A 10,964-nucleotide genomic window follows, 5' to 3' on the forward strand; every position below is an offset into this window, starting at 1 on the left:
GAAAACTTAAAAAAACTTTTGGCTATTTTTATGAAAAACACTAAAACTATTATTTTTATATATATATATATATATATATATATATGCAAATTTATATGATTATTAATTTATGATATTATTGGGACTATATTTTTACATAGGATTTCAAAAAACTTATTATCTTATTATCTTATCGAATTTGGTTAATTTTTATACTGGCCCGACTCGGGACCGGCCAAATTTATTAATTTATCGTGTTTATTAATTTATCGAGTATTAATTTATAGAGGTTTTACTGTATATATTTTCTTGAATGATAATTTTGAGAATTGATTCATCGTTTACCTTTTTGTGATCAAGATTTTTGTTTTATCGTGTTTCTAAACTAATGACTAAAAAATTCAATTCTTTTGAGGAACCATATCCATCAGAATGTTGGTAGACAGATAAACCATCAATGGAGCTATGTAATATCTGAAGCAGTTTTAACTTCAAATGCAGGTTTTTTTTGTTTTTGTTGCTTACTAAGATCATATACAATCAAAGTCTAATTTGTAAAAGCCATCATTTGAGAAGTCAGATTTCCTCTTAGTACCTGCCACAGAAACAGGAGTCTAAAATGTTTGTTCGAGTCTTGTATTGGTTAAATTTCAAAGTGTTACGATAATAAGCTTTAGGTGTAAAAAGAACTGAGTAGCTTGATTATAGTGATGTCAGAAGATGAAACAAATTTAACTACATGAAATGTTTATTACAACTATCAAATGGCTATGTCTGTCAGTTGCAGCCATCCGTACCCACACCGGTCTCGTATACTTCGAGCCATGGATGCTGCTGACTCAACCGCAGGTCTTATCTTCGTCATTGCTTTCTCTACTTGAATTCTGACACCAACATCCATCTGCTGCCAGAGAGGTTATTAGAGATCTAGAGAACAGAAATTGATTGTGATAACACTTACATTAGAAGCAATGAGGTTGAAAGTAGAAACCTTTTCTAGAGAGCATTGTGTGTCTAAGATGTGGCAAAAGTATGATAGCTGCCTGTACAAGTCTGCTTCAGTGTACTGTAATGAGACAAAGGATGGGAGTCAAAAGTTGTCCTATAAAGCAACAGAAAGATAGGAGTTTCTTACTTACAAGGACGATGAGGGCTTATACCTTTCTTAAGAGGGTTCCACGACAGTTAGGATAGTTTGGGCAAACGGTTCCCCGTTCACAGTCACCGAGCAGACGAAAGTTGGGGCTGCGTGTCGTGTATTTGCAAGACTCATCGTCACACTGTTGAAGGCAAAATGTACAAGAGACATTTCGTAAACATGACTTAATAATAACAGATGTTCAGAATAAACGAGGCAAGTGACAAGGTTTTATGTGCACCATCATTATGTCTTTGTAGTACATTGACACAAACCCATCAATCTGCCTTTTCACCTGAAATGCATGATAATAAGTTAATTACCTTCAAAAGCATTTGTTCAACAAAAGAATCCTTTTCAACAAAGTTTTGCCTACCTGGTTAGCTATCATTGCAGGGGATATTCTTCTCGTGCTACCTTCTGCTTCGCATTTCGGGCAACGCAGTTTAAGCCAGAATATAGAATCAGATTCCTCTGTTTCAGATTTGTTACTGATCGACGCACAAACTGAGGTAGTAATCGATGGACAGTTGAAAGCAGCTGAGCAGCTAGGGCATGCTAATGCTAATGGCTCACAGCTTTTATATCTGCGTTTTTAACATGTAAATTACGTTGTTGCACGAAAGCAAACTACAAATGGGATAAGATATTATTACCTTTCTTCATAGCTTGTAGCACACAAGAGGGATGTAGAAGGATCACTGCACGTAGTAACGTTTGATCTGCTTCGATACTATAGAAAAAAGACAAAAAGAAAAAAGGAACACATTATTTCGAATCATTATACACATGGAATTGGAGATTGGCTTAAATGAAAGCTTTACCTTTGATGGGTCAAGTCCTAAACACTCAGCTAACCTCTCAGGACTTGTGCCCTGAATCTCTGCGCATAAACGAGATACCACCAGATGAATCTGCTGTGACAAGTAGTAATCTATGTCAACCAACCATCTGTTGTCATCTGATTTCACCTCATCAGGATGCCTAGCACGTTCGGCAATCCCTGCTGAGCTTGCTAAGCTAGTACTACCCTGCAATGAGGAAGGGTAAGAAATTTAGTAGAAAGACGATTTGGTATAGGATAGTATTAAGCTGGTCTTCTGCTCTGTGTTGGGAACCTGTTCATAGCAGATTATATACGGTACGGTATCCTTAGCACTGAAACCTTTTTTATAACCACGTTGCCTCATTCTGAGTGCGACCTGAGAAAAACAATTCAACCACACAATCAGAGTTCGGAAAATGTGACAACTACAAATTTTTAAACATAATTCCGGTATACGAATAATAGGCTCTCATACTCACCTGAACGTGTGGTTGGCTTTTGGAATCTGGATAAGCTTCTGGTGACTTACTCAATGCCTTGGTGATGACATACTTCTCAAGTGCAACTTGCCCATTTCTCATTTCCTCTTTTATCTGTTGCATGGACAAAGTATCATGTATTGAATGATAAAGAAAAGAAAACTTGCCCATTTCTCATTTCCTCTTTAGTTAAGAAAGATTACCTTCATAAGTTCGTTATGAATTGCTTCAACAACATCCTCACACGACCTGCAAAGAAGACAAGATGTTGTTGAGCTTTGTAAGAGAGAGTACAAATAACGGTTTTAGTGAGTGTTCTAGAACATACCCTCCATACAAGATTTTAGCCAAGCATAAATCTCCAATTTCCTTGGAGAGCAAGCTCCAATCTCGACGAACCATGTCCACACCTTTCCTTTCGATGTCCTGCATTGAGAATGCATCTAGTACCCAAACATTGTTTAAAATAAAAGGTAGTCAGATTGTGTAAATTAGATATTACCTCGCAAATCTTCCCGTCCTTGAACTGCAACTTGATGGCAGCATACTTCTTTTTTCTAAGAAGAAGCATTCTCTTATATATGCAATCAAGTTCAATCTTCAGACATCTATACTTCTTATTGACCTAGAAAGTGAAAAAGAGAAGGTGAGACCCAAATCAAATGTCTCCTATTTTACATTGTAATTTATCGAACTCATGCATCAAGAAACCGAACATCAAAGTTGCAAACATTTAATGCATATTGGTTTAATCATAAAAAGGTTTGAATTAAGGGTAAAAAGCTGGAGATTAATCTATTATCCAACCTACCTCTTGGATGACTTTTGCTCCAATGGCTTTGACCTCTTTTATATCATCTAGTCCACTGTGAATCATGATTGAATCTGTGTCACCATAAATAACCTGCATAACAAAGCAAGAAGTTCAATTTTACACTTGATAAAGCAGAAATGTTGACACATTACATTAATTTCTCTACTGAAGTGCATTTCGTGTGACTTAACGTATAGAAGATACCTCTAGGTTTAAATGATTCTGGACAAGATCCACAGTTCTTTGCAGTATCTCCCTTCCCTGCAATGTTTGGGAATTAACCGGATCACAAAAGAGCAGAGAAAAGCAAAGAAAATTTATCACTAGAAAGCAAAACTTACCTGTAGTGTTATGAGCTCTGCTAAAGGCTTAGCGTAGAATCTTGAATTAGAAAACCCAAGATATCCATATAAACTGCGTTTAGAATAAAACATTAATATCAAAAAATGTAGTGAATACAAACATTATTGCCAGCAAAAGCTAAAATCATAAATACAAACCTATTGGCTGTGAGCTTTAATGCCTTCTGCCGAATGTCAAGCTCCCGGCACTTGAGATCTGTTTCCTTCTTCATCTTTAGTTTGACACATTTCCTTATACTGACCAAATGTTCCATCAACTAAAACAAAGACATGTTGTGAAATTCATGATCTAATCTTTATTAGACTTGGCATAACAGAACAAGGAGAGAAACTCAAAGTCGTGGCACCAAAAAATGCATAGAGCTATTAATTTTTGGTTTGGTTGGCCTGACTTATAAATTTGGTGTTTGAAGACCTATAAAAGATCGAGTACGGGACAGAGAGAAGTCACAATAGAAACAAACTAGTGTAAACATACCTTTGGAAGAATTCCAGGAGTCTGACTAGAAGGTAAACGAGGAACACCGTCTTCTGATCGTGGTATAGTCGTGAAACAAATATTATATTCCTGAAATTACAATGACGATTATGTACCAATCAAGTGGAAACAGCCACCCAAGGCTTGAGAAATAGAAAACAGTCTGCTAACCTGTATAATAGACGGGTAAAGACTACTGAAATCGAGAAGCAACACATATTTGTCATATAAGCCTTTCTTTGGCTCCAAGACCAATCCACCAGCATAGGCTGGACCCTTCTTTGTTTTGTTGCCCTTAGACGGATCATCTACATTGTGGTCTTCTGGACCATGATTGATTCTTCTTTTTGATGACTTTCTTTCCTTCATATGTTGCGATATTTTGTCTGGGAGAATGTACTTTTTCGAGTGGAATGTATGTAGTAAGTAGTATTCATTTCTTTGCGCGCTGCCTCCCTGGTAATTAACCACAAAAAAAATTTGTAAGTCACCAGATAACGTTTCAGACAGAGAGAGAGAGAGAGAGATGAGAGCTAGAACAGGAGTCATTCATTACCTGAAGAGTTTTCCCCCAGAGATTGCCACTTATGTTGGTAAGCTGGAGAGTGAGAGGAAGAACATTTAGATGAAACATGAGCTCCATGGATAACCATGCATCTGTCTCACCACATTCAATCTGAACCGAAGAAAACCAAAAGGTTATAGCAAGCAAGCAACTAGATGCAGTCATCACTTATCAACCTTACGTCACCTGACGATAGGTTATTATTTCGCTTGCAAGGAATCATAACCTATTGTCCCTAGTGAGGTAGTACCAGCTCGGATCCATAAAACAGACAAGAGTGGAGAATCTAAAGAACTTACAAGTTCCACAAGTGTTTTAGATGACTGAAACATTTTGGGAATATCATTAGGCTGTCCCGGTTTAGCTGTGTCTTTGAAAGGTCTATTAACGAATAACTGACCTGAAACAACCAGAAGCTTATAAGTGAGGGACGAAGCTTCAGCTCACTGCTTATAAGAGTTGAGTATCATACCTGCTGCTCCAACAAGTCACGAGAACATAGATCAGTATCACATAAGAGTCTTCCAGCAATGCAAGACATAAGCCCTGGTGTAGCTCCGGACCCAAAATTAGTGTTCCCTTTAAGCTTAGGCATGAAAGAGCGTTTGAGACGGCCTATTTTGGACCATATGTTACTCTTAACTTTGCAAGCCTGCACAGTAATCATTGTTTTTAGAGAAATTATGTTTGTATCTCTGTTACGTCACCATCACAACAGGAGAGACTGAGAAAAGGGACTAAATGATGTACAATGCATAAAATAAGAACTTGCTGGCTTATTAATGTTCTTCTGCATAGAAGACAAGTCCTTACAAAACTAATATAGCATCATAGGGGGAAAAAATGAAAGACACGGCCATTTTCTTTTTAACGGTGATTTTTGCTTTACCTGGGCTCTTCGGAGAAGGACATCCAGATCAAAACCGGATATATTATGTCCTACAAGAACATCACTGTCCAAATTGTTCAACTCATCAAAAAATCGGGTCAGCAACGCGCATTCACTGCAGTAAGAAAAGGAAAACAAATGTTGGAGGAAAGCCAAAGATATCTATGGATCGTAAGCACAGCCTATACAGCAACAGAGCTGAGAAATACCTGTTTTCAAAACTCAAAACACTGCAGCCGTTCTTTGAATTTCTGTCAGCCACTTCTTTTTTCCAACCAATTGGGTAGCCGGTTCCTTCGGGATTCCTGACAACAGTGAAATGACTCAGAACACCAGATCGCTTTCTTTCTGGACCTGGCATTGGAACATCAATCTGAAAGACCAAGGAACATCAAATGTCAAGCTACTCATGTCGACATAAGAGAAAATCGTCCACAAACCAGCTTAAACACACAAAAAACACAGATGGTACAAATAACTACTTGTGACTGGTAATGTCATGATCATACTTAAGAATGTAGTAGCATAACCATCGAGGTGACGAACAACGGGTAAGAAGCTTAGGTCAAATGTTGTAGAACGAACCTTGGCGTTGTGAAAGCAGAGAACAGCCGCGGAAACAATTTCGCTGATGTTCTGCTTCTCATTGACTATAGTCTTTAGGTTAATGGCTGTAACGACAGCAGGAGGATGAACCGTTTTTTCCTTCGGAATTGAAACAGTGATAACCTTGGGAGATTCAACTGTAACCTCACACTTGCACCAGCTCACCTGCACAAGTGTCAAGTCCGCATTACTGGAAAAAAAAAACAGAACTAAAAATCACTAGTTGGATGATCATGGTACTTTTTCAAGGCCTTACTCGTTGAGATGGTGGAGAAAAGACTGAAATTTTGAGCCAAGAAGGTCCCATGATCTTCCTTTTGAGGATAAAAAGCTCCAAAGCACTGCATATAATTTAACTTAATACAAAGGGCCAGTAAATGCACACTCAACTAATCGACCATCAAAAAACTCAGCAGTAAGACGACAAAACCTGGTATGAGAGCCGAGCACAGTGCAAAAAGACTCCCCTTTAAGATCCTCCGGAAGTGGAGGATCCTATGACAACAAAGACAAAAGTGTTATTGTGTTGAGTACGGAAACTACAAAAAACCGAAAAAATAGAGACAACTTTTGAAGCTGAAATGTACCTTAAATGAATAATTTATCTTCAAAACATATTGTTGGCCAGTAGGCACATCAGGCCTGTCAAATGCATAGTTTCTCTGATATTCATTCAAGGAGAGCAGAAGAGAGAGTCAAAAGAAAAGTTTTGCTGCTAGAATACATGAAAAGTTAAAAGTACAGAACCAAACCTTGACAATTGCCATGCTATAATTTGAAACATTGAGTTGTAACAATTGCTGAGAAATTTCCTTCTTCAGTTTTGATGCCATTTCCTGAGAAGACACGGCCAAAAAAACAATATATTACAGAGGAAAACGACTCTGAGCAATAAGTAACACAAGTAGTGAAACTCACATGTAACTTCCCTCGGAAGGATTCAGGAGAAAGTCGAGACTCTTTCACCTCTTGCTCGAGAGTCATTAGTTCATGGGAAGGAAAGATTGAATCATTTGGAATAGCATAAACACATCTCTGGATATTATTAACTACCACACAGCAACTCTTGTACGTATCTCCCTTTTTAACCTGAGAGTGTATCCAAATTAATCCAAAGAAGAACAACTTAAAAGCACAAGTGAATAGAAGAGAGTCACCTTGACCTTCCTTAAGAGATATATTGTACCCATACTAGCGTCAAAAGGCTTCTCGCAAGCGTCAAGAATGTAAAAAAGAAGTGATCCATCAGCCTCCAAATCAAATTCTTCCGTTTGGCATTCAGAATCAGAACCAAAAGCAAGTGGAACCTCATTCTCAGTTCCACCTGTGCACATGGCTTCTTTCCAACCAGCATTGGCTCTTAAAGGCGTGTCCTTGTCTTTCATATCAATTGCTGCATTCAATGTAAAGACCTCATTGGCATCACTTGGAGGGATGACTTCAAATTCTGTCACGACTTGCTCTTTCTCCATGGTAACAATTGAGGGTGAATCATGAACCAGATATTTCTTATTCACAGTAGCTGATTGTTTCCTTCGCTTATGCCTTTCTCTATCCATATCATCAGGAGTAAACTCAGCTAATACCTCATCAAGAATACTCTCACAACATTTGACCTTATCAGTAGTCTCTTTGCCTTTGTAAAAACTTGAACATGTGAACATGGAAGTTAGAAAACACAAAATCTCTTATATCCTTTTTTTGTCTACATATTCTCTTCTTCATTAATGAAATGTTCTACCAATTTCATACCATTCAAATACTTACCATAGCATTTTCCGACGCATTTTCCACTGCAATCTCATCCTCCTTACTCTCATCGGAGGAGGACTCTTCGCCCAAGGATCTACTACCATCATCGGAGGAAGACTCCTCTCTTTCCTCATTCCCTTCCTCATTCCCTTCTTCTTTCTCTTCTTCTTTGTCTTCTTCTTCGCCCTCTTCTTCTTCACTCTCTTCTTCCTCATTTTTCTCAGAGTTTTCTTCTTCCTTGTCAAACTTTACTGGGACTTGTCGTTCTTCAACTCCTCCTCCCTCAATTATATTTTGCTCTGTCGGGTTTGGCTCCGAGGATGGCTGCTCCGAGGATGGTTGCTCAGTTCTCAGCTTTGCTCCTCCATCATCTACATCTTTTACAAGATCCGCTACTCTCTTCCTCTTTTTCCCTTTCCCCATAGTCTTCGTCTTAGGAGACATATCTCAATCGGAACAATTGAAGAGAATCAGAATTTGCAAACCGTTGAAGAACAATTGAATGAGAAAAGGATTCGAGAATCGTGGAGAAATAAAGGAGAGGAGAAAAGAAAACGGTCGGGGTGGGTTCGTGGGGAGAGGAGAAGAGAGTTCTTGGGGAAAGGAGAGAGTGAGTTCGAAAAAAACGAAGGAGGGAGATTTAGGGTTCGTGGGTCGATTGGGGATGTATTTAACCCGGTTTGGATGGTTAGATCCGAAAGCTCTTCGGTTGGGTGGATAAAACCCGGGTTTGTTTTGTAGTTTTCTTGTTTTGCCTAGGGTAAAGAGGTAACTACCCTCAATTTCGATTTAAAATAAAATAAAACTAAAATTCTGTTTTGTGAAGGGAGATATGAGACTTCTGTTTGCCAAAAGGGGACTTGCGAGACATTTTCTCGCACAGATTAATCATCTCATAAGTCCCTTTTGGGAAACACCAAACCTCTTATATCATTTTTTTTGTCTACATATCTCCTTCTTCATTAATGAAATGTTCTACCAGTTTCACACCATTCAAATACTTACCATAGCATTTTCCGGAGCATTTTCCACTGCAATCTCATCCTCCTTACTCTCATCGGAGGAGGACTCTTCCCCCAAGGATCTCCTACCATCATCGGAGGACGACTCCTCTCCTTCCTTATTCCATTCCTCATTCCCTTCTTCTTTCTATTCTTCTTTATCTTATTCTTTGTCTTCTTCTTTGTCTTCTTTTGCGCCCTCTTCTTCTTCACTGTCTTCTTCCTCATTCTTCTCAGAGTTTTCTTCCTCCTTGTTAGACTCCATTGGGACTTGTTGTTCTTCAACTCCTCCTCCCTCAATTATATTTTGCTCTGTCGGGTTTGGCTTCGAGGATGGCTGCTCCGAGGATGGTTGCTCAGTTCTCTGCTTTGCTCCTCCATCATATTTTACAAGATCCGCTACTCTCTTCCTCTTTTTCCCTTTCCCCATAGTCTTCGTCTTAGGAGACATATCTCAATCGGAACAATTGAAGAGAATCAGAATTTGCAAACCGTTGAAGAACAATTGAATGACAAAAGGATTCGAGAATCATGGAGAAGTAAAGGAGAGGAGAAAAGAAAACGGTCGGGGTGGGATCGTGGGGAAAGGAGAAGAGAGTTCATGGGGAAAGGAGAGTGTGAGTTCGAAAAAAACAAAGGAGGAAGATTTAGGGTTCGTGGGTCGATTGGGGATGTATTTAACCCGGTTTGGATGGTTAAATCTGAAAGCTCTTCAGTTGGGTGGATAAAACCCGGGTTTGTTTTGTAGTTTTTTTGTTTTGCCTGGTGTAAAGAGGTAATTACCCTCAATTTCGATTTAAAATTAAATAAAAATAAATTTCTGTTTTGTGAAGGGAGATATGAGACTTCTGTTTGCCAAAAGGGGACTTGCGAGACATTTAAATCATCTCATAAGTCCCTTTTGGGAAACACCAAACCTCTTATATCCTTTTTTTGTCTACATATCCCCTTCTTCATTAATGAAATGTTCTACCAGTTTCACACCATTTAAATACTTACCATAGTATTTTCCGGCGCATTTTCCACTGCAATCTCATCCTCCTTACTCTCATCGGAGGAGGACTCTTCGCCCAAGGATCTACTACCATCATCGGAGGAGGACTTCTCTCCTTCCTCATTCCCTTCCTCATTCCCTTCTTCTTTCTCTTCTTCTTTATCTTCTTCTTTGTCTTCTTCTTTGTCTTCTTCTTCGCCCTCTTCTTCTTCACTCTCTTCTTCCTCATTCTTCTCAGAGTTTTCTTCCTCCTTGTCAGACTCCACTGGGACTTGTTGTTCTTCAACTCCTCCTCCCTTAATTATATTTTGCTCTGTCGGGTTTGGCTCCGAAGATGGCTGCTCCGAGGATGGTTGCTCAGTTCTCTGCTTTTGCTCCTCCATCATCTACATCTTTTACAAGATCCGCTACTTTCTTCCTCCCTTTCCCTTTCCCCATAGTCTTCGTCTTAGGCGGCATATCTCAATCGGAACAATTGAAGAGAATCAGAATTTGCAAACCGTTGAAGAACAATTGAATGAGAAAAGGATTCGAGAATCGTGGAGAAATAAAGGAGAGGAGAAAAGAAAACAGTCGGGGTGGGTTCGTGGAGAAAGGAGAAGAGAGTTCGTGGGGAAAGGAGAGTGTGAGTTCGAAAAAAACGAAGGAGGAAGATTTAGGGTTCGTGGGTCGATTGGGGATGTATTTAACCCGGTTTGGATGGTTAGATCCAGAAGCTCTTCGGTTGGGTGGATAAAACCCGGGTTTGTTTTGTAGTTTTCTTGTTTTGCGTGGGGTAAAGAGGTAATTACCCTCAATTTCGATTTAAAATTAAATAAAATAAAATTCTGTTTTGTGGAAGCTCCTTGGCCCATTGGTTGACCAAGGGTTGATTAATGCTTCTACATCAAGAGGTTTGAGATTCGAGTCCTAGATATTGCGATTTATTAACAAATTTGCAGATTAATAGAGGCAAGTGTGCAGGAGATCTCCAGCGATGTACAATTATAGCCGTTCGCCAGGATTCTACGCAGAGAAGGAAGTGTCGCCAGGTCGTGGATCATTGAAGGTATTCATCCAGATTATGAAGAAGGAAGTGTAG

The 10,964-nt window shown here is 39.0% G+C and overlaps 2 protein-coding genes across 2 annotated transcripts; both read right to left on the reverse strand.

Annotated features, from left to right (window-relative positions):
• Positions 1–613: 613 nt before the first annotated feature.
• On the reverse strand, positions 614–7,772 carry LOC9300005 (DNA polymerase alpha catalytic subunit). The gene is given in 31 exon segments (XM_021015988.1): positions 614–880; positions 971–1,045; positions 1,140–1,259; positions 1,359–1,412; positions 1,494–1,704; positions 1,774–1,850; positions 1,942–2,148; positions 2,236–2,319; positions 2,423–2,536; positions 2,626–2,671; positions 2,751–2,848; positions 2,925–3,047; positions 3,234–3,326; positions 3,441–3,574; positions 3,577–3,650; positions 3,737–3,855; positions 4,077–4,166; positions 4,248–4,532; positions 4,633–4,752; positions 4,941–4,993; positions 4,996–5,041; positions 5,114–5,293; positions 5,531–5,645; positions 5,740–5,903; positions 6,116–6,301; positions 6,393–6,477; positions 6,567–6,631; positions 6,724–6,798; positions 6,889–6,972; positions 7,055–7,225; positions 7,294–7,772. Coding segments are annotated over 31 exon segments (3,891 nt in total). The 5' UTR covers positions 7,696–7,772; the 3' UTR covers positions 614–739.
• LOC110225774 (protein DEK-like) lies at positions 7,757–9,319 on the reverse strand. The gene is made up of 4 exons (XM_021015748.1): positions 9,103–9,319; positions 8,894–9,003; positions 8,141–8,320; positions 7,757–7,873 (listed from the first exon to the last, which is right to left on the reverse strand). The coding sequence occupies exons 1-4, from the start codon at positions 9,317–9,319 to the stop codon at positions 7,757–7,759; spliced, it is 624 nt and encodes a 207-aa protein (XP_020871407.1).
• Positions 9,320–10,964: the final 1,645 nt, after the last annotated feature.

The sequence above is a fragment of the Arabidopsis lyrata genome, assembly GCF_000004255.2.
Source record: "Arabidopsis lyrata subsp. lyrata unplaced genomic scaffold ARALYscaffold_8, whole genome shotgun sequence".
NCBI lineage: Eukaryota > Viridiplantae > Streptophyta > Magnoliopsida > Brassicales > Brassicaceae > Arabidopsis > Arabidopsis lyrata.